The sequence below is a fragment of the Coccinella septempunctata genome, chromosome 9 (genome assembly GCF_907165205.1).
Source record: "Coccinella septempunctata chromosome 9, icCocSept1.1, whole genome shotgun sequence".
Classification (NCBI taxonomy): domain Eukaryota; kingdom Metazoa; phylum Arthropoda; class Insecta; order Coleoptera; family Coccinellidae; genus Coccinella; species Coccinella septempunctata.
The window spans coordinates 12,822,816-12,843,814 of record NC_058197.1 but is presented as its reverse complement, the minus strand read 5'-3'; the positions used below and the strand labels follow the sequence as shown (position 1 = coordinate 12,843,814).

Sequence of the window (20,999 nt, the reverse complement as noted above, 5' to 3'; positions counted from 1 at the left end):
AATCACTTTATGATTGAATTCACAGATAACAGAGTAGAATTGAATTCATGCCTTAGATACCTACTGTGAAAAGGGCTATTCATTTTTCTACAATTATAATAGTATTTCTTTATTTTATCATTAATAACAGGAGTATATTGTTTGTTGTTATAAGACTGACAGGCATTTATGGAAATTCACTGATATAAATATTTTATTATCTCGAACAAAAAGTGATATAATTCATGAGAAATAAGTGAAAAGCTCGCTAATTTCTTCTTGTGGGAGGAACAGGTGTTGGCTTACGCGGGAGACATTCTATTTTGAAAGTACAGCATTCTGGAAAAGATACATCTGGATAAACAGCGTAGCATGGCGGTTCAACTGCCAATGGTGGACATCTGTAAAAATTAAATACATGTATTATACGTTTTATCATGAAGCTCCGCTTAAAAGGATTGTCCAAATGCCTTTTGTCGCAACAACTATCTTTTATACATGAGATGGGTTTAGAGTGATCATATATCATTAAGGTACCGTTTTCATTATTTCAATTAATTTTTGCGATTTTCATAATGGATAAGAATAATATTTAAAATTTTGCATTGCAATTCGAATTCAGTTAAGAAAGATCGGAAAATATCACATTCAAGGAGAAAGGTCTAAATCATTCACGAATTTTTTTCAATCTTCTTCTTGTTCTAACCCTCCAAAAGAAATGGGATGATATAGGGACTTTGTCAACATATAAACACTTTCAATAAACTGCCTCAATTTTCTACTCTGCTTTCACCCCGAATCGCACGATAAAACAATTTTTTCATTGCATCAAGTGACCTCTGATGCAACTAATCAGATAGACTCTGATATACTGAACCATTCATAGTCCAGCGATATGTTTATGTTTTGTTTTGATTTTTCGATGCCGGATTCACCTTTCACAGTCCCGTACTTGAAATTTAAGGAAATTTGTTCGAAATTCTAGGGGTTATTGTAGCTCAGCCATTTTGAATATCTTGTTAAGAAAATTTTTGCTGAAATAACTTATTCTGATGACTTCTACTGTCTTCTACATTCTGTCAAAAAAGTCTCACTCTTGTAAACACCAATCCATTACCCGCAAATAATTGCATGCCGAAATTCGAAAATAATCACTTACTTTTTCACTCGGTATTTTCCCTCATCTAAGCACGAAACTTTTTCGCATTTTCCACTAACTTTGGCTTCTGCTCCTTTGTCCATCAATCCAACGCCGTCCACGAAACATTTTCCGGGATTATCTGAAGTAATTATTATAAAATTCATGATAAAAAAAAAAAGAAATCACGTACCTTTGATTTTGTCTGCTGGTGAATCTTCCGTGTAACCATAATCGAATTGGGCGTTGATGGACACAACAAAAACACCTATGAAAACGAGGAAAATCTTCATTTTGTACGTTTTTAGCGTGTGGTTCTTCTTAGTATGATGGGTCGTCTGAAAATGAGATCGCTTCTGAAGCTGCGAACTCGAGAAATGACCCCAAGCGATGACTGCTAATATGAGATAATTTATTGATGTTATTCAAAACTTACCGATAGTTGTTGTTGAGGTAACAGAGTAACAGGTTTTATGGAAACAAAAATAACTTCTTGTTTGGAAGCAATGACATAAACGATGCCACTCTAGCATACTCAAACACACTGTTTCTCTTTATAAACTTTTCAGGGTTTTCACTCCCATTCTCAATCAATTAAAAATGAAATCAACGAAATAAATAACGTTGAAATTATAATTTTAAGTGGTAACGTTTCGGAGTCTATATCAGATCCCTTGATTGACAATTAATGTCAAACAAAAGCCACAATTCAGAAGATTTTCGAAAATAGATTCTGACATAGACTCCGAAACGTTACCACTTAAAATTATAATTTCAACGTTATTTATTTCGTTGATTTCATTTTTAATTGATTTTGTTTCAGAGATTGGGAGTGAAAACCTTAAAAAGTTTATTAAGAAATGTAGAATCCTCCCAGAATAAATTTCAATCGATATCTCAAACTCACTGGTAGGATACATGCTTCCAGGGCCGTCCCTGTGTATGTCAACTACCTACCTTAAGATGAGCAGCTTCAAAAAGTACTCAGAAATATTTGATCATGACTATTAATTTTATGAAGGAATATTTCAGGGTTAAACTCCGATGTACATTGCTGAAAAACTGATATAGGTATCACAGACCTTGCATCAATTTATTGCAGGGATATTATTCGCTTCAAAAGATGTTTATTTTTATTTTTTGTAGAGCTGTTGTACTGCTCGACCTACTTCCGCATGAATAGAAGCTACAAACTAAAATTAATCGATTTCAGGCCTCAAAAGCTATTTGAGTAAAAAAAATGTTAAAAACAAATTGTTCCTGAAACAACACATCTATAACAGATATTCCAAATAATCCAACGAAAGCAAACAAACAGAAACTAAGATTTCTCTTCATCATATATTGTTATAAGTGCTTTGTGTTCCTTTATTAGTCAATATTTCTTCTTCACAACACAGCTGATAGTGTACAACTCAAAATGTATCCGACCATTTCTTTTTTCTTCAATGACTTCGGTATATCTTGCAGGCATTTCTTAGTTTTCGGCCTTTCAGATTCACTCACATTGGCTTCAATTAGTACCTTTTCAATGTCGAGATTGCCTTCGTCATCTAGTGCCTTGACTCTCTCCAATTCTTCGACGAAGTCTTCGTCGAAATCTTCATTTAGGCCATTTGTCGATTCAGAAAAAGCCACGTTGAGTATAATCTGGAAGGATCGATTCGGTATTAAATTGAATGTAATAATATACAGGGCATTCTCCATCGCCAAGCCAAACCTCTTGTCTAGAACACATGAAATTCGTCCATCTATAGAAGTAGAAACGAAACTTATCGATAAAGTGACCTTAAAGGTTGATCGTGAGCATTCCAGATCATCAACATCATCGGATGAATGTCTGTTTTTATCTTTCTGTACCCCCCATGTCAGAAATTTCCATCAATGGTTGATTTGATTTTTGAATAAATAAAGTTTTTTTCAATTTGGCAACAGGAATAGCTTCAAAATGTTCATTGACGCAAGAGATTTGTTTTCAACTTTGAAAAGTGCTTCTAACAAGTTCATCTCTACCCATTTCATATGAATATTTGTTAATACTTATTTCGAAGAGTGCTCTATGCGTCTGAGGAGATTTTAATAAACAGTATATACAGTTTTTTATCGAAATTGAATACTTTTTCTAATTTATTTTAGGAGGACAGAGTGTTGGTTTTCATTTCATCACAACTTTTACTTATTCCTCAGAAAAAAAAAAGATTATCAACAATATGTTGAAGAGAAAACGAATATATTAGTACAGAAGTACTAGTACTCACAGTTAAATGGAGAACGTGAATGAAAAATAATGTTCGATACATAATAAATAACTCAGATGGGACCAATGTTTCTTTGAAGTATTACAAGCAATTGAAAGGAACAGGAGATCGAAATACCAACTAATTTCATGCTTATTTTCTTCCGATAACCTGTCGTGATCAATACAGGTAGATTTAACTACCAAATCTTGCAATTATTTCATGTTAAACCGTTATGACTTGTAGAAATATTTTGAGTGAATATCATATCAATGGGTTCTCTTGCGGATAGGTACCTAAACTTCACTATTTAAACTTTACCTGGTATCAATATCGACATGTCCTATGACATTATTCGCAATTGTAATTATTATTATTTCATCAATGAAGCAGAATTTATTGTATTTTTCGAACAAATAGCACCTACTTCTATCCGTTTCAAAACAATCTCATAGATGGCGACGCAGATGGTCGACAACTCCCAATACAGGGTTCTGAATTGAGTTAAGAGTTCTGAACACTTTCAGGGGAAGATTCATTTCAGATATTTGAATTTAAAAATGCTATCAAGTCGTTCTCGACTTGTTTAACAACATTTAAATAAATTCTCATCGAATTTCTGGAAAAAAAAACGCTCGGCTAAAATATAAACATTTATTTGAAAGATTCAATATTAAAACAAACATTAAAATCTGTAATCACAGCGCAAAATAAGAAATTCATTCCTGACAATACAATTCTTTTTCTAATACTATTCGAGAATACTTTTCACAGCTTTAGTGAGAGTGAAACTGTTTCCATACTCTCCCCTGTAATCATCCGAGTTCAGGGAATACGTCATTATTCCACCAAATCCTTTTTCCTTCAGAAATTGAACCTGAAAATTTATATTGACATTACTTCCTCAAGAAAAAATCAGATATAAGATAAAATTTCTCCCAAATAATCAATTTTCTAAAGTTTGTTCTTCAGTTCGTGAAATTGGAAGACATCTCTTGGAATCCTGCTACTAACCTTCAATGCCAAACTGTTATCATCGTCAAATGATATCCATTCTAAACCTTTTGTAGCGTATGGACTTTTAGTGATTGAATCAAAGTATCTCCTGATTCTGTTAGCTTTCAAGAATTTACAAATTTCTGGATAAGTAGCAAAGCCTTTGAATCCAACTGATCCATATCCTCTGGCTGGAGAATATAAGCCATTGTTGTACTCATTGAATAAGCTGCAAAAAAAAAATATAAAAGATATGCAAGTGTCACATAAATTTGAGAACAAAATGGAATGTTTCTGATATATCAATGATAATAGTACTTACGTGAAAGTGTGGCCATATGTAGGCAAACCAACATTAATCTTGTTCTTATCCATACCTTTTTCTAGATAATAATTGACTGTATCATTGATGTTCAGGGAAGCAAAAATTCCATTATCTAAGGAAGATCTAAGCAGCGGTGCATTAAGCCCAGTAAAAGGGGTCAAATTCGAAAAAAAATGAAAATCGTATGACATCAAATTCACAAAATCCGTAAACCTAAAAAAATAAAATTTTCCACATTCAATTATGAAGATGTTCTCTTTTAAATTGAGCTCTGATGTTCACTTACTGATTAAGATAATTAACTTGGTATGAAATATCCACTCGAAAAGAAGAAGACGGCACAGCTACAGATAATAAGAATTTGTAAGAATTTCGGTTGATATGGGACCTGAACTCTTCCAGTAACTGAGTGAAGTGAATTCTTTCTTTGTTGTTGACACCTAAATCGTTTGGATATTCCCAGTCGAGATCGATTCCATCCAATTCATAGTTTTTCAAGAAAATCCTTGTGGATTTTATGAACCTTGGAAATAAAAATGCGTCAATCTTTTTTGGTTCAGATTTGACCATGGACAAGCAGTTGGTGTGTTTAAGACACAATAAAAGTGGCTTTCTAGATTCCAAATTATAATGATTATATTTACCTCTTCCTATTAATATGATTGCTAACCATTCCTGACCATCCTTTGGTGTTTCCAGCACCACCAACGGAAACTAGCACCTTCAGATGTGGATTTTTAACTTTGAGATCATTTACCCGTTGTAAAATTTCCACTTGTGTTTCACTAACACCAATCTCATGACTAGTATTCACATTTAAGAATCCAACTATGATATGAGTACATAAAAAAGCGTCTATATCTTTGGGTTGAAGATCATTTGTACCTGGGAAATTGTAGTAGCAGACTAGACGTGTGGGAACAGCATTTCTGGTTTTTATGCGTAAAGACTGCAACTGTTCGTTGTGGTATAAATATAATATTATCAAAGCGAAGGTTCCTGTTAGGCATAATAAAAACACTACCGGAATGACAAAGTTCTGTTTCGGCTTTCTGATCTCCCTGAAAAACGAAAAAAATTATTGAAACAACTGTACAGTTTTCAATTCCAACTCATTACCCAATAAAGGTGGGAACATCTTTTTGGAAATCATAGTGGATGGCCACCATTATACTTGTGCACTATTGGAATTTATGTAAACACGAACTAACATGCATTTCCATTGTTTCTAGTTATCAATGTTGTCAACAACGTTAGATTAGAATATTACATTGTTTGGTATACTATTTCACTTCCGGAGTTCCTGACGTTTTAAATTTCAAGGTCAAAGACATAGATAACTAGGTTAGTAGACGTCAAATGATTCTAACCTAAAATATCGATCGCAATCGTATATAGATATCTACGAAAATTAACACAGTAAAACATAGTTGGAAAGTTCGTCGACAGATGGCAGCCACTTCTACTTTTTTCACAGCCTCATAGATGGCGCCTCATAGGAACGACAACTCACAATACAAGTTCGTGAGTTGAGTTGAGCATCTTAAATTTTTTAAGGGGTTCCCACTTTGGAGAGACGATTAGTGACTTGGTGAAAAAATGGGATAAGGTCACTTAAATGAAAAAGATTCACACGGTCTTTATAAATCATTGTAACATTGCAGTTGGCATTGCATAACTGTGTGGGCCAAGAGATCCACCGCCTACTGGGATGTTAAAATCATTTATGAGTCTCCTATATTTTTTTGGTCTTACTGATCTTATCCTTTTATCAAATCACCCCATATTACTCTACAAAGTGATCTAATTTCTGGCGTGACTTTGCAGCTCTTCAAGCTGCCAATTCACGCGAAATATTCGTTCAAAATTATGTTGCGAGGCATGTTTCATTAGGAATAAATGCCTCAGATAAGGGCCACATTAATTAATCCATTTGATGTCAGTCGGAAACCCTCTTCAAATGGAATGGTAAATAGGTACAATGGTGAAACTGGTTATTGTGGGTTATCTCCAAATTCGTCCTACTTGAATGCTTCTCAGATCTAAGAAATAACAGTGCAACAATCAAAGTTGGGATGAGGGTTTTGATTTTTTTTTTATGAAAAAAACAATCGTAGATATAAATATTTTTTTATAAAAAAAGAAAACACATACAATCACAGAATTAACATAAACACTCATACTCTCTAACAATACATACATTATCATTAAATTAAATAAAATACAACTAAAATCAAAATTTCTTATCGACAATCGCCGAAAAATATATAGGTATTCGATATAATATATACGTATACAATTTAAAAGAAGATGTAGAATAAAGCCATATATGGAAAAAAAGAAAGACTAGCTATGAACAGAAGAAAACACTTAAAATAAAAACAGAAATAACCAAAAACAACTGAAAATTGAACCGAGTATCTTTCGGATACCAGGAAAAACAAACGAAAGATACTTTATATGGCAAAACAATTCACTGGATCGAAAGTTGTCAGAAAATGTACAAGGTCAAAAAAATAAAACAGCTTTTTAGATATGACACTGTTTGAGAGGGATATCAATATCTGTTCAATTTATCTTCTGAGTTAATAACCCATGAGGTTAGTTGGTTTTTAGTACAGAATGGAAACCCTCTCATCTACTCTATGCTAACTCTAGATTGATATCTGTATATTATGGCACTTAATGGAATGATATTTTTATTTGTTTATTGTATTTCCACCTGATTTTATATTCAAGAGATCATCAGGTAGGAAAACCAGAAGGTAATTTTTCCGATATTGTCATGCTATGTGAAGATACAGAAGAGTTAATTATTTGTTTGAAGGGAGTAGTTTGAACCTACCTGATGATTCTCTTGATTTTCTGTTTTAAAAATCTAGAAGGCCCAAATTTTCTACCATAAAATCTCTACCTCAAAAAAATCGCCAAAAAGGCACTGTAAATATTATCCGTCTTTTATCTAAGGCACTAAGCTATTCCAAAAGGCCTCTATCTAAAAAACTCTATTTTCTAATTCTACTCATGTCTTTTTCCGGTTGAAATTGATCCCTACTGAACATTTTCAAAGAATCTCCAAGAAGAACCAATTCGTCGAGATATATTCCTCAATTTTCCGGTAATATTTTTTATGAGTGTTAGGAGTTATATTTTTGAAGATTTTTTTCTCGTTGAACCTCTCAAAAATTAGGGAATATTTCTACTTCGCAACGTTTTTGATGCAACAGAATTTATTCTTCCTGCAAATTAATGATATCTATTCGAATAATAAATTTGTTTCACGTATGAAGTGCTCTTGGATAACCTTGAAATGTGTAACTAAGTTACAGATTACATTCGTGAAAATAAATAAAAAAAATAAATTACTGGGATTTCTACCCTGATATTTTATATAACGATAATTTATTAGTACGTCCAATGCTTTGCTTCCTCCAAAATGATAAATGAGGTGTGGTTTCAGGTATGTACAGAATATATTTTACATTTTTAAAGTTAGGAAACCTTACGAAACTAATAATGTACAAATATTTACAACGATATTAATTTTTAAATTGGAATTTCTTTCGTGTCATTTAAAAGTTACAATAGTGTCTCTTTCTCCATAATATTTTATATAAACTATTCAGATAATCTCAAAAAAATTATAAATATCTATGACGCTATCAACTCAAAGGTCTCAAAACTTAGCAAAAGACTTGCTAATTTTTATCACTTAATATCCGCTCTGATATCCGGTAAAATGGATTGTTTTCTGTTGGAGAAAATGTCCCGGGTTGATAAAATTACCAGAGTATTGGAAGACTGAGATGGACAGGAAGATTGCAATCGATATGTGCAGGTCTATTCGAGAAATTTCGTGATTTTTCCGAATAAATAGGCGATTTGTGAGATTGGACATTTCCCGTGGAGTTTTTTTTACAAAAATATATTGTTTCACCTTCTCAATTCTCTAAATGTCTGTACTTATGGGCGGACATCTGAGCAAGTCCAAGGACCGCGTATTGACACTGAAGACAATGGTAATGGGTTTGTTTTCCGCTGTGTTGACAGTTGATAACCCTGCAGTTTTGGCTGGGTGTGAATTTTTCGAAACCAGCCGCCTGTATGGAGTCTAATTTTTGATGCTGCCTTCTGTGCGCTACCACTTTGTTGGTGTCCGTACAAACGAAGTCGCATTTCAAGCAGTGGAAGTGGGACGCCTTGTTTTGGGTGGAACCTGTAAACGAAAAGATTCTCTATAGATCTCGTTAACTCAGGAAGTTTTTAGTAGGCGCGTTGTGAGTTCATCAGTTTTGATTTGTTGTAACTCACCTAAACTACTGGTATATGAACATTCAGATCTTCCACAAGCGACGTTAGCTCTGTACTGTTGGAAGTCTCCCCCCATCAAAGTGTCCAGTCTCTCGTGACGTGCGGTGTGTTGCACAAATCTGGTCTTGTCGCAAAAACTGTAACCGCAATCTTGCCGTTGACAATGGAAGTGGGTTTGATGTTCCCTGTATCCACAGTGTTGGTAGTGGCAATCTTCATTGAACCTGGAAAAATGGAGAATTTAGTGATTTGATTCAGCACATGTCCTCATCAAGTTCTTCATTTTAGAAGCTAGCTGAATCACCCCAGAGTTTTCCAATTATTAGAAGTTTCATTTTGGATAGGTTTTCTGCCTATCTGGGGAGCTCTGAAGATCTCTGAATAATCTAGGAACAACCCTGGATAGCAAGCTTCTGTAGAATAAGCTAGCAAAGCAATAAAAGCCTTGATGGCGTTGAGAAGTCAAGCTGGTAAAACTTGGGGATTTAACCCAAAAATTCTGGGATGGATGTACGTTACAATTTTGAGACTAATAATCACTTATAGGACAGGTACAACAATCCTCACTCACCTAAATCTCAAATATCCTTCAGGTACAGGTTCGTCCTTCAATATCCTCATCGAATTCTGGATCCTGACCTTCTTCTGCTCTTGCGTCATCTCGTGCGGGCTGAGCGACCTCTTGTTCAAGTTTGCGGCCATCGCAGCTAGAGGGCTCATAGAGTTCTCGGCCGTGTAAGGGCTCTGTGGCGGCATGAGGGGCGATTGCATGAGCTGGCTGTGTTGGAACATCAGTTGCGGTAGCGAAGGGTTCTGGTAGAGCGACTGTGGCAAGAAGGCTGCGTTCTGGTGCTGCTGGAGCAGGGCGAACTGTAGATTTGGGGGGAAGTTCGAGAAGTAGGGATCGAACGTGGGCTGGAGGTATTGGTGCTCGGTTTCCTGCTTCGGAGGTATTGGGTTTTGAAGAGATTGAAGGGGGGCCACGTTGATTTTTGGTTCTGTCTTAACGGGTGTGTTGTTGGAAGAGGTAGATGATTGTTGGTTGTTGTTATCTTCTTGCAGCTGGCTGTTTAGGGCCCCGGTGCTGTGCTTGGCTACGTGGATGACCAATTTTTCCATCTCTGAGAAAGCCTGGAACAAATGGAAGGTTAGACAAGAGTCCAATACTGAACGTGAGGCTTAGGTTGTCTCAATATTGGGATTTTCAATCATTTACCTGGTTGCAAGCATTGCAATGGTAATGGTATTTCCTCTTCAGCTTGCAGAAAGGTCTTGAGCAGCAAATTTCTGGCCCATACAAAGTGTTGTTGCTTTCTTGAGACGTGGTTTCTGCAAAATTGAAATATGCCATTAGTTCATTCATCATTTGAAGGACCATGAAGATTATTCTACAACATGCTCGTGAGAAATCAGGCAAAACATGCTATTGAAAAAAGGAACTCTAGGCATAGGGGCCACTAAGATAGCAAAAGTCAAGATTTAAGTTAGAATTTTCATGTCATCAGATACTACCATAGCAGCTGTTTGAGTTCAAAAGAAAATAGGCATATCACAACAGAGGTTAACATCGACAGAACATTTCGGGTTAATAAGTTATCCAGTGAGAATGTAAAAAATCACATTCCGTACCTGAGTCGATATTTTTACTTAAATCGTTGGTTTTATTTTGTTCAGTTGGCAATGTTGAAAGAGGATAAAAAGTCCCAGAAGCCTTCACCACTAGAAAGAGAGAGAAATACATACTATAAGGAAAACTAGGGCGATTACAAAGTGCTATAGCCATCTACATCAATTTTTCATGGGGGGTTTTACTTTAGTTATCGAAATCTACTACAGACTTTCCAGTGTATGACAACTGATCATTCCAGAAGTCTTGCAATCTTTCTGCGTACATTTTACGTTTTGAAGGTGAAGGCAACAAGTAAAAATTCCCGAATCAAAAGTATTTTACACTCAAAACTCTCGTAAACCACACTACCAAGAAGAAACACTACATACCTGACACTCTGTCTCCGGAACTCAAGTTCATAGCTTTATATTGGTTCGTCGAATCACCGGTATCACTCTTACAATCGTCGGCGACACTTTCGCTCTTAACTTTGATGTCTTCGTGTTTACTCTGGGCTTCTTCCAAGTGTTTCTGGTTGTGTATGGCCATGGTCGAGTACTGCACGAAGGAATAATGGCAATTTGGTCTTGTGCAATGGAAATGCCGGTTGATTTTGTTGCTTGCGCAATCAGGTAGGCGACAATCAACGTTTCTGTCGTAAAATTCGAAGTTATCCAGGATTTCTATGTTGTCGTGGAAGTCCTTGCTGTGCATTATGAGAACATCTTCCTTATCTGTGACATACAGACACCTGTTCTGGTTGCAGTGGTAATGCGTGCTGCCCAGATAGGGACACAGGTGGTCCGGACACTTTGTGTTCTCATTGAAGACGTCGAAACCTTGAAGGCCTAGTTCTTGGATCTGTAAATTAAAATTGTAGTAATTTCATTCCTGGTTTGAGCTTGGGGATAACCCAAGTCTTTCGAACTTACACTGGTGCTCTGGTCTGCTGACCATTCGTCGTTAGAATCGTTATGATCCAATTCTTTGCTGCTAGACGGTGTGGTGAATGGTTTTGGTAACTTGAAACTGGTGAAAATGGCCTGTGGCGAATCCATCATGCTTTGATTACCAGTAGAGGACTGAAAAAAAATGGGTTTAGTTGATAATTCAACATAAACACTATTTAAACTTACATAATCGTTCCAAACTTCAATTACGCGATTCTTTGGCGGCCTTCCCCTTTTCCTGCAGAACATCCCATCGATGGACGTAGCCAAATGAGTCATGGTCAATGGATCTTTGGTTAGTGACAGTTTCTTGGAATATTCGTGCATCTTGTAATGCTCCAGACGCCTGAAAGGTTTTTCTGATGGGAGTATGACTTCCCTGCAGTTTTCCTGGGAAAAAATGGAAATATTAGTAAACATCTCAAATGGAACTGACCTGGAACGGATCCTTGAGGAACCCCTTCAACTTACCCAGTTGCAGTGATAGTGTTTTTCCTTGTCTCCGTATATGCACGATTCCTCGCAAATTCCATCTTTACCGGTTATGGTGCTGAAGTAGTTTTCGGTTATTTGTTCTTGGAGTTCGTGGTTTCTAGCGTGTTCTTTGACTCCCTCCTTCGAGCTGAAACAAGAACGATGATCAGGCACTTTTTCTCGATTTACAGTTGAAAAGGTTAAGCGAAAAGATAACTAGTCGAGTCCAATTCATCAAGTGGTATACCACCATCGACAAAACGAAGTCTAAACCGGTGTGGACCTAATAAATCTTTCTCTATCGATAGATTTATTTCGCGTCTATAATAAACATCGTGTAATTACAACATAATAGATATGCTAATTTGATGGTTCCTTTGATCGAACTCAGCTTGATATTTGATCAATTTATTCCGAAGTTTGATTTATTCAAGGTCTTCCTGCTAACTGATGGTTCATGGTTCTCTACGATTGAGTTGTAGCTCCAGAACTATTGAATTTCCGAAAACGAGTTGTATCATGCCCTAACTGATGGTTTGAACACAGATTGCAGGTCATAATACCATTTGGTCTTGAAGGAACCGAAGCATCTAGAAAGCAGTTGCCTTTCCAAGTTGCTTTTTCCCTATATTAGGTCTTAATAATGTAGCTTAATTGATTCTTAATCTTGTACTCACCTCAAAACCATGTGGCAACCGTCAGCAATGCAGTGATAATGTTCGGAAGCGTTGAATTCGCAGGATGCATCGCAGCTATCCGATGGACCGTACGATCTGAAATATTTCCTCCAGAAATCTTCCGAACTGAAGTTTGGTCCTTCGTCCGGAGGGTAATTGCTGGAATTTTCGTTTGCGGTCAGGTCCATGGCAGAGTTTTCGTCATCGTAACTCATAGGTGAGTTCTCCTCGCTCAGACTGCCGCAGTTGGACATGTTGGAGGTGCTGCCCTGGCTGTACATGGAGTTGTTGAAGGCGTCCAGGGAGTTCTGCGTCAAGCTCATGCTTTCCAAGTGCTGCCTGCTGAGGTTCAACGATTCGAACTGTTGCTGCGACATGTTCAAAGCCTCGCCGTCCATTTCGCGACCGAAAGGATGCGATAGGTTCCCCTCGTTCATGGTCTTCATCATGCTCTGCGCCAATTTGTACTTTCTGTAGGCCAGTTCGGAGTCTTTCCTCTCGTGCTTCCGCTTGTGGGAGAACAGCTGGCCGGAGCTGTGTAAAACGTAGCTGCACTGGGGCCTGATGCAGTGGATATGGTTGCAGACCCTGGAGAATCTGCAGTTTTCGAAAGGGCAAACCTCGTTTTTCATGAACTTCTTGAAGCCGTCCCTCGAAAGCTGCTCATCTTTTATGTGGTAGCTCTTGTGTTTTTCTGGAAGATTGATACGGTTTAGTAAAAAAGGGGACGGCATAAAAAGTGGGGTAACTTACCCATGTCTGATTTATTCTTGAAGGTGAATCTGCAGCCAGATCTCCTGCAGTGGAAGTGGGTGGTCCTCTGACCGAAGAAGGCGCAGTAAGAGGCTCCGCATTCTTCTGTGGCCCTGTACCGCTGGAAACCCTCCTGTATGATGGCGGAATCCTTCCTGTGGTAATTGGCGTGCATCTGGACGTCGGACGTGGAGATGTACACCTTGTCGCAGCCCTCTTTGATGCAGTGGTAATGCGTCTGTTTCTTGTTGTGCGTGCAGTTGGAGAACCTGTCGCTGCAGTCGTCCAGCGGACTGTACCTCATGAAGCCGTGCTGGAGGGAGTCGTCCCTCTTCTTGTGCCATTTGAAATGGCGGATCATTTCCTCTTTCTTGATGAACACCCTGGAGTTGCAGTCCAAGCAATGGAAATGCTCTCTGGAATAGGCATAAGATTAGTGTCGGTTAAGCCAGACTAAACCAGATGGTTTCTTTCAATGGGTTTTATTAGTCTTTAGACATGTTTCGGTGAAACAAGGGCTTCTTCAGGTGGATGGAGATGAAAATTGAGGGTTTGGAGTCTGCTGGTTTCTTGGGATTGGAAAATAGACGTTTATGCTTACCTATAGTTAAGATCCTTACAATAGCTGCTGCCGCATTCGTGGGACGAGGAGAATTTCTTTACGTATTTTGAGTAATCTAACTGATTTGGTGTTTTGTTCAGTAAAAGACTCGAGGAAGGGACGGTATCTCTTAGAGGTGTGGCAGATAGAGATTGAGCAATCATAGCTGGAAAAAAAAGAAAATAAAGTCATTTCTTTCGATATAAGTGTATAGTAAAGTATAGTATTTTTCGTCTCGTAGCTGAATCAATGTTTGTTATAGTAAGAGGTGAATGTTACGCATCGGTCGCCCATCCAAGTGGCGATCGCGTTCGGAGCTGCTCGTTTTTTTTTATTCATCGGGATGCTGAAATCCACGTGTACGGACATCGACGCCGTGTAATCCACAAATCGTCGAAAACGTCACAGACGTTTCGAGTGGCCCTTATAAATCGTGCGTGGGTTTCCCATGCATTCATGAATTCATGATCGAAACGGATGAGCGTTTAAACAGATTTTCGAGAGGAGCGTTTATATGATTCATGGCCGGGCATGATTCCGCATCGAATGTCTGGATTTGAAATAATAAAAATCTACCGAACACTTGTATAAACAAGGAGAAAGAAAGAAAGGAAGACGGGAAAGGAAAAAAAAAGAGTCGTAATTCGTTCGGGTGAGAGAGAGAGCTCATTGAACTTTTGGTTCATATTCATTTTTGACCCTTTTTATAAACATCTGGACTCTTGAGTAGACGACGGATTGGATTCGTTGCGTCATGAGAGCGGCGAGAATGGGGAACGAGAACGATTTTGAATCGACGGGTTGGGCAATTATGTTCTTTGTTCGATTGCCGCTTTCTTTAGGTTTTGTATTTTCCGAATTTCTGGTCGATATTTCGTCGAAATCTGGAAAATTTCGGTTCCACGCACTAGTGCACGAATTTATGATTTTGAATTAGGTCTAACGACATACATACTTTGAAAATGGGATGAAACGAATTTTTTTCTAAGAATGATCTGTAACCAACATCTAGCAAGTTCCACAATTTTGAACAATGATAAAACACAAGTGAAACACGGCACAACTAGTCACATGACTGATTTTTTCCATAACCCACAAATGGAAAAAAAAATTAAAATAAATTAAAAATGAATAAAATTAAAAAAATTGGAGGATTTTGATGAAGATGTCATTTTCCCATCAAATGATGAGTTCAAAGTTGAAGGAAAAATAATAGTTGTTTTTCATGAAGGCGGTTTAGTGGTTTCTCCGTCGGAAAAGAAGAAAAAAAACATTTCCTGTTTTATACTTGTGACACTGGGCCAAAAGATCTGTCTTCAAAGAAAAAATTATAGTTTATATAACAAATAAGAGCAAATAAGGAAAAACATAAAAGAAAATCATAAATAGGATGGATTGTTTATAGAGATGACCAAAATGAAATGAAAACTGTGAATGGACTAATCATGAAGACTTCTTTGACAATGACATTTCAATGAGAATTTGAATTCTAAACAACCAGTCCGTTATTTCAACATGGTTAGGACAAAATCATACATTGCCACAAACAATATCCATCCCAAATGATATTTTCATTGATAATTTTTAGCAATTCGCTCTTCGACAAAAAAAAAATTGTTTTTTTTTCGTACATTCAACGTTGGAAAAATAAGAACTGTTATTGTCGAAATATTTATTCACTTGAATTATCAATTTCCAAACAAAATTGAAAAAGATGAAAAAATGAAAATTATCCACATTTTTTTTCAATTATGATTTTTTCTTTATCTTTCTTGTATAAACGCTTCATTATGGTGTGCATGTTTATCTTTCATAATTCTTCCCGCGTTTTATTATTATTATTCGTTGTATAAACTCGCCTTGTGTTATTGCTACCTGGCCACTAGAGGTCAAAACTTTTTTATTTAAAATTTGATTTGTAATTTATATGAGTTTTTCATTCATTTTTCCATAATGTAAACGGAAAATTTCCTCTGATCGACTACAAAAGTTTACCAGTAAAAATCAGCGGTTACCCATTGTTTTTCAGTTAATTGATTTAAATAGTGAATTATTGATTTAAATGACCAATTTTTGGGTAAAAAATTTATAGAAAATCGCGATAGGAAGATGTAACAAATTTTCGAAATAATAAAAAATTGATTCAATCAAAAAAACTAATAAATTCGTATTGTGAGTTTCATAAAAGAACTGAGAATGAACGGGAAACAGCTGATGCTACTACGCGATCAATCAAAACCGATAAGCGTTGAAGGCGTCCAATCTATCATCTGTCCGTCTATAGAACAGTATTTTGGTTAAACTCCCCCGTAGGGGAACGCTCCTCTAACCCATTTTAAAATTCCCGATACATAATCGGGAACTTCTCTATTGACTCAAGAGCTCACGCCGAAATTAGTTTCCGAGCAGATCGGACATTATTAAAAAAAAAATCGGTAGCGAAAACCCTTCCAACAATAGACGCCGACCCCTCCGGGAATGGGGGCACCCCTATGGCATAAAATTTAAGCCATATTTAAAATAACCCTTACGTCTAAATATAAATACTACTTTAAAATCTAGTTTTATAGGAGAATAGTCGGGCCTTCCCGTTACACGCATGAGCGCAACGTGGAAGGCCGCGACGCAACTGGGAAACTACAACCGGCCAGACGATTACTACACCCTGATTGAATGGCTTGTCGATTGTCGGCTCGTTCGGTCGACCGTACAAATCCTTATGATTCGACGACATGAAAGGGTTGAAGATACTTTTGTGCGCCGCGCTCCCTCTTTTTAGTGGAAATTCAGAAATTCTATACCCTTTTATTTTGGTACGGCCTGCTCCGTTTTTTATTATATTTAAATTAAACACGTGCAAACACGGCGGGTCCGGATTTGAAAGAGGATCGGGGACGTACAAAGGAGCGTTTGGGGATTTGCGAGGCGATTTTTATCTGAGCTAGACGTCCTTTTTTATGATTGGCGACGAAGCAGGGATTCAAGATCTTCATATCGGTTTGGGGAAAAGTTTGATTCGGTTTGTTGTTGAATCGTAACAAATTGAATGTTTTAAATTCGAAAGTTTCTATTTTTATTTCAAAATTTCATGAAAAACTGATGATTAACAAAAAATTACGAAGATAAAATCGGCAGGGATAAGTTAACTTTCATCTCAAATCATAACGAATGAAATTTTTAAAATTCAATAGTTTTTAATTTAGAACAAAAACAAACAAATGATTGATAAGAATAACGAAGATAAAATGGAGAAAAACAGGTCACGAGTTATCTCACATCCTAAATCATGTCGAATGAAATTTAATTTTAAGTTTCTATTTTAATATAACAAATATCATAAAAAAAAAGGTAAAATCCCGAAATCAGGATAAATGTTTTCCAAAGAGCTATAAATTTTTTTGAAAATTATATTCAATAATAATTTTTTTTCAAAACAAAAACACACTTTTCTATTAATTTATGTTATTTTGCAATATAACTAACACTTTCGAGGAAAAATGCTTTCGTATTGAACTTTTCCTTTCGAATCAATTTTTTAGGTTTGAAAGTATTGTTGCATTGAAAATTTCGGATAAAAAATTTTGTAGTAGTCACAGAACTAATTATTCTCTATATCCTTGAGAGAGAATATTTTATAAATAAAATTAAAAATGAACCAAAAATAAAAAAATCTAAAAATAACTTGTCAAGTTTTACATATTATAATTATATTAAAAAAAAAATAAAAAAAAATTATTTTTCACCCAACTTCAAGGAAACCAAAAAATTATATAAGACAACAACAACAAATTTCTATTGAAATTTTTCTCATAAATTCAGAAACCTAACCTAACCTAACAAATTTCTATTGAAATTTGTCGCATAAAATAGGAAACACGGGTAAAAAAAATTTCATGAAATTGTAGAATCCGCAGCGCAGTTTAAAACTCGAATTCGAAAAAGGCGTTTCTCTCTGGGATTTATTTCAGAGCAGATTATTCCTTATTCATCGTCCAATTCGAGCATCATTGCCGATAACCGGGTAACACGATCGAGGTAAATCTGTTATTGATTGAGCCAATCAAGTTAATTGGAGCAAATTAATTCCATGTCCTTCCGTCTGTCTCTGGCAAGTGATTTATTTATATACATCGAGGAATTCGAAGGAGGCGATGAAAACAAAACTATAAACGGCTTTTTTCCATCGCGGGTAAACGTTTTTGTACCATAATATAGCTCTCGCTTCCACATCGTATAAATCGATTAAACAGAATTAGAATCGATTTGTTAACCAAATCAGAACGTTAAAGGTCTAATGGTGTCTTCACTCAACCATATCCCGATTGGGAATTTCGGAACGCAGTCATTTGATGACACTTGACAGTCATTTCTATGACTTCTTTTTGACATTTTCATATTCTTCTATGACTAGATTTTGACAGACAATAGTGATTTGAAAATAGAGCTCATTACTAGTGTATTCTGTAACTTTTGGAGCAGCATGTAGATGACCGAGTCGTCTAATATCACAGATGAACTCCGACAGACTCGAAATCCAGATTTTTTTATTTAAAAGTGGCGATGATCCGTTGGAAATTCCTTTGACGTGCGGAAAGATAAAGTGGGTAATTTTTCAGCTGCGCGGAAACATTTCGGAATTCCGTTTATTTTCAGTTTTTAACGTAATAATGAGTTCAGTTATTTTCTAATTTAAATTTTCGTCGAAACAATACGGACGGCACGTCGGGATTCCGCCTGTTCAGCAATTTGTTACGGCTTTACGGTTATTCGAATATGACAAAGGGTTATGTTCCCTCCGGGAGAACGAATAACATTCTAGACATACTTTTCGGACGATTCAACAAGTTGAGTTATCGAGGAACTCCCGAAAATTGGACATTCTCCAACTGTTCGCCTTTTATTTTCCGTTTCACGTTAAACGTCGATCTACGGGTTTTTTAACTCGATCGAAACATTTCTGAAACACACCCTTGAACCATAGAATAGGTAAATGTCAAATTTCGAAAAGATCACAGAAATAACAGACGTATTTCGTTCATGGGAAAGCGAGAGAAATCAGCATAATTCCACATCCAGATGGCGATGAGCATAATAGACCTTGAGAAACGGAAATTAAAAGACTTGGATATTCAGCAAGTGAGTAGAATAATTACGAAAACAGAAAGGAGCTTTGAGATTCAATTATTTAGGGATCGTTATTCAGAGTTCCCTCTTAATTCTTGAAACATACGACGAAGAGCGTTTCACCAGAGGCATACATCCGCTCGTTTTTGTGTTGACTGCTCTCTTTCTGTTTTTTTTTTCCGTCGTTGAAGTTGAAGCGTCAATTTCTTAATTACTTCAGTATGAGGTAATAAAAGTCCCACGGAATATTCTCGGCGTGAATTCTTTATTCTATGATATTTGACATATATATTCCGTCACTTTTAGAACCATCGAAATCGACCGAGGAAGGAAAAAAATTCATGGGAGGACATAAAAGACGATATAACGATGAAGTTATTGAATACATTAGTCGGTTTAACGGTCCGATCTTGTAATTTTCGAGAAAGGAAAAGACACGAACTTTCATGTTTTTCGACTAATTATAATGCTATTTGAATAAATTTGAATTATATATCGCACATATTTCTCGAATCGTACGTATTAAACGCGGGCAGTTAAAATAATCGCCTCCAATTTGGAGTTTTATTGGTGGATGTTAAATTAATAGGTTTTTTTTCCTGGGAGATGTTGAGAAATGTGTCGGCGACTGTCCAAATCTACTCGGCCATATTTCGATTTCTGAAATACCATTGAAATAGAGTGCCAACAGGGCACCTCGAAAATATCAACCCGGAGACGACAATTTCGTAGATGTAGTAGTTAAATCTGGGAGCCATGGATTAGAGTAGGAGCAGAGAAGGTGAGGTTTGGTTCAGTCTTTGCGGGACAGATGTCGCATCGTGATGAGAATTGTAAATATTCCTCCTAGCGACACTCCGGTTTCGCTTAATACCCCACCCTCCGGTTGAAAGACCTAACACTACACCGAACTGATGAGGGACAGTGATCCCGAATTCGGTCAACAGTCGTATTTAGATGTTTCGACTTCTCTGGGATTTCCTGTGCTCGTTCATGATTAGCTCGCGTTATTAGAACTGTCATAGGAGAATCTCCTGGCTATGAACGCCCATGTCCGGCCTCGTAAAATTCCGTTTTCGATGTTCTGAGGCCACGACGATAATTCCCGAATTTACGATCTTTCCGCGGTTTTTTCTGCCGCCACTTCTGGGATACGGACAAACGAGTTTGCCACGTCGTTTTACCTCGACACCGGACAACGTTCGGATTTCTTTTCGTGTTAAATACGACCGAAAACGCCGGCCCGTCCCAGCGAGAGGCTATGGCGATGTACCAGAAATCGAAGATGTTCGAGAAAACGGCGGATTTTCGATTTAAAAATCTGAATCCGAATATTTTACCGCTCCCAGATCGGGGCACGACTGGTCGCTGTCCATAGGGAGCGGCGCCGGGTTGGACCATCGAATCGAGGTTTCTTTTTCTTCCTCTGACGATCTCAGTCAACGCCGCTTTTTCCACAGCTGTCATTGCTGTTTCACTATTTCAAATCGCATTCGGGGAAAATGCAAACGTATCCGAACGAAATAAAGAAGGATATAAACCGATTGTCCATCTCAGATAACGCGAGATGATCGCTTTTCGTCCATAAAAAGAGCGCGAATCGAAGATTAGAGTTCGGTTTGCCGCTCCCCGTCGACGGCGGTCCGGATTTCATTTATGCGAAATCATATTTCATTTAACTTTTTATTTATTCGTTATCGAACCGGAGCCCTCGTTTTATTTTTCTCCTTCTTCTACCGTCGACGTCTGCCTTTATCCGTCGATCTGCTGGCGTTTTTTTTTTATTCCGGACAATCAGAGCGGGGGCCCTTCGATCTGTGAGCGC

At 36.9% G+C, this 20,999-nt stretch overlaps 4 protein-coding genes across 7 annotated transcripts in view; all 4 read right to left on the bottom strand.

Moving 5' to 3' along the window:
• Positions 1-180: 180 nt before the first annotated feature.
• Positions 181-1,696, bottom strand: LOC123319863. Of its 3 annotated transcripts, none has more exons than XM_044906882.1 (4): positions 1,554-1,696; positions 1,311-1,455; positions 1,139-1,259; positions 181-380 (listed from the first exon to the last, which is right to left on the bottom strand). In XM_044906882.1, the coding sequence occupies exons 2-4, from the start codon at positions 1,408-1,410 to the stop codon at positions 248-250; spliced, it is 354 nt and encodes a 117-aa protein (XP_044762817.1). In that variant the 5' UTR covers positions 1,411-1,455; positions 1,554-1,696; the 3' UTR covers positions 181-247. The 3 variants fall into 3 exon arrangements, with proteins under 3 accessions (XP_044762817.1, XP_044762815.1, XP_044762816.1); XM_044906880.1 differs by having other exon boundaries at positions 1,311-1,511; positions 1,554-1,665; XM_044906881.1 differs by having other exon boundaries at positions 1,311-1,491; positions 1,557-1,656.
• A 743-nt stretch (positions 1,697-2,439) lies between these two features.
• Positions 2,440-3,534, bottom strand: LOC123319869. Its single transcript, XM_044906889.1, has 2 exons — positions 3,376-3,534; positions 2,440-2,767 (listed from the first exon to the last, which is right to left on the bottom strand). Exons 1-2 carry the CDS (start codon positions 3,415-3,417, stop codon positions 2,507-2,509), a joined length of 303 nt encoding a protein of 100 aa, XP_044762824.1. The 5' UTR covers positions 3,418-3,534; the 3' UTR covers positions 2,440-2,506.
• Positions 3,535-3,994: 460 nt separating this feature from the next.
• Positions 3,995-6,006, bottom strand: LOC123319811 (chitinase-3-like protein 2). The gene is made up of 6 exons (XM_044906756.1): positions 5,795-6,006; positions 5,320-5,736; positions 4,962-5,198; positions 4,673-4,888; positions 4,369-4,579; positions 3,995-4,231 (listed from the first exon to the last, which is right to left on the bottom strand). The coding sequence occupies exons 1-6, from the start codon at positions 5,842-5,844 to the stop codon at positions 4,106-4,108; spliced, it is 1,257 nt and encodes a 418-aa protein (XP_044762691.1). The 5' UTR covers positions 5,845-6,006; the 3' UTR covers positions 3,995-4,105.
• Positions 6,007-6,789: 783 nt separating this feature from the next.
• Positions 6,790-20,999, bottom strand: part of LOC123319810 (zinc finger protein castor homolog 1-like) — an 89,772-nt gene continuing 75,562 nt past the window's right edge. Inside the window, exons 6-17 of one of the 2 annotated variants that reach the window (XM_044906754.1) lie at positions 14,051-14,216; positions 13,450-13,865; positions 12,697-13,390; positions 12,017-12,167; positions 11,732-11,935; positions 11,528-11,677; positions 10,985-11,456; positions 10,616-10,705; positions 10,203-10,315; positions 9,558-10,117; positions 8,987-9,210; positions 6,790-8,891 (exon numbers count right to left, since the gene is read on the bottom strand). In XM_044906754.1, coding sequence (XP_044762689.1) covers positions 8,617-8,891; positions 8,987-9,210; positions 9,558-10,117; positions 10,203-10,315; positions 10,616-10,705; positions 10,985-11,456; positions 11,528-11,677; positions 11,732-11,935; positions 12,017-12,167; positions 12,697-13,390; positions 13,450-13,865; positions 14,051-14,216 — 3,515 coding nt within the window. In that variant the 3' untranslated portion in view covers positions 6,790-8,616. The remainder of the gene's footprint in view (positions 8,892-8,986; positions 9,211-9,557; positions 10,118-10,202; positions 10,316-10,615; positions 10,706-10,984; positions 11,457-11,527; positions 11,678-11,731; positions 11,936-12,016; positions 12,168-12,696; positions 13,391-13,449; positions 13,866-14,050; positions 14,217-20,999) is intronic. The other variant, XM_044906755.1, reaches the window with a different exon arrangement.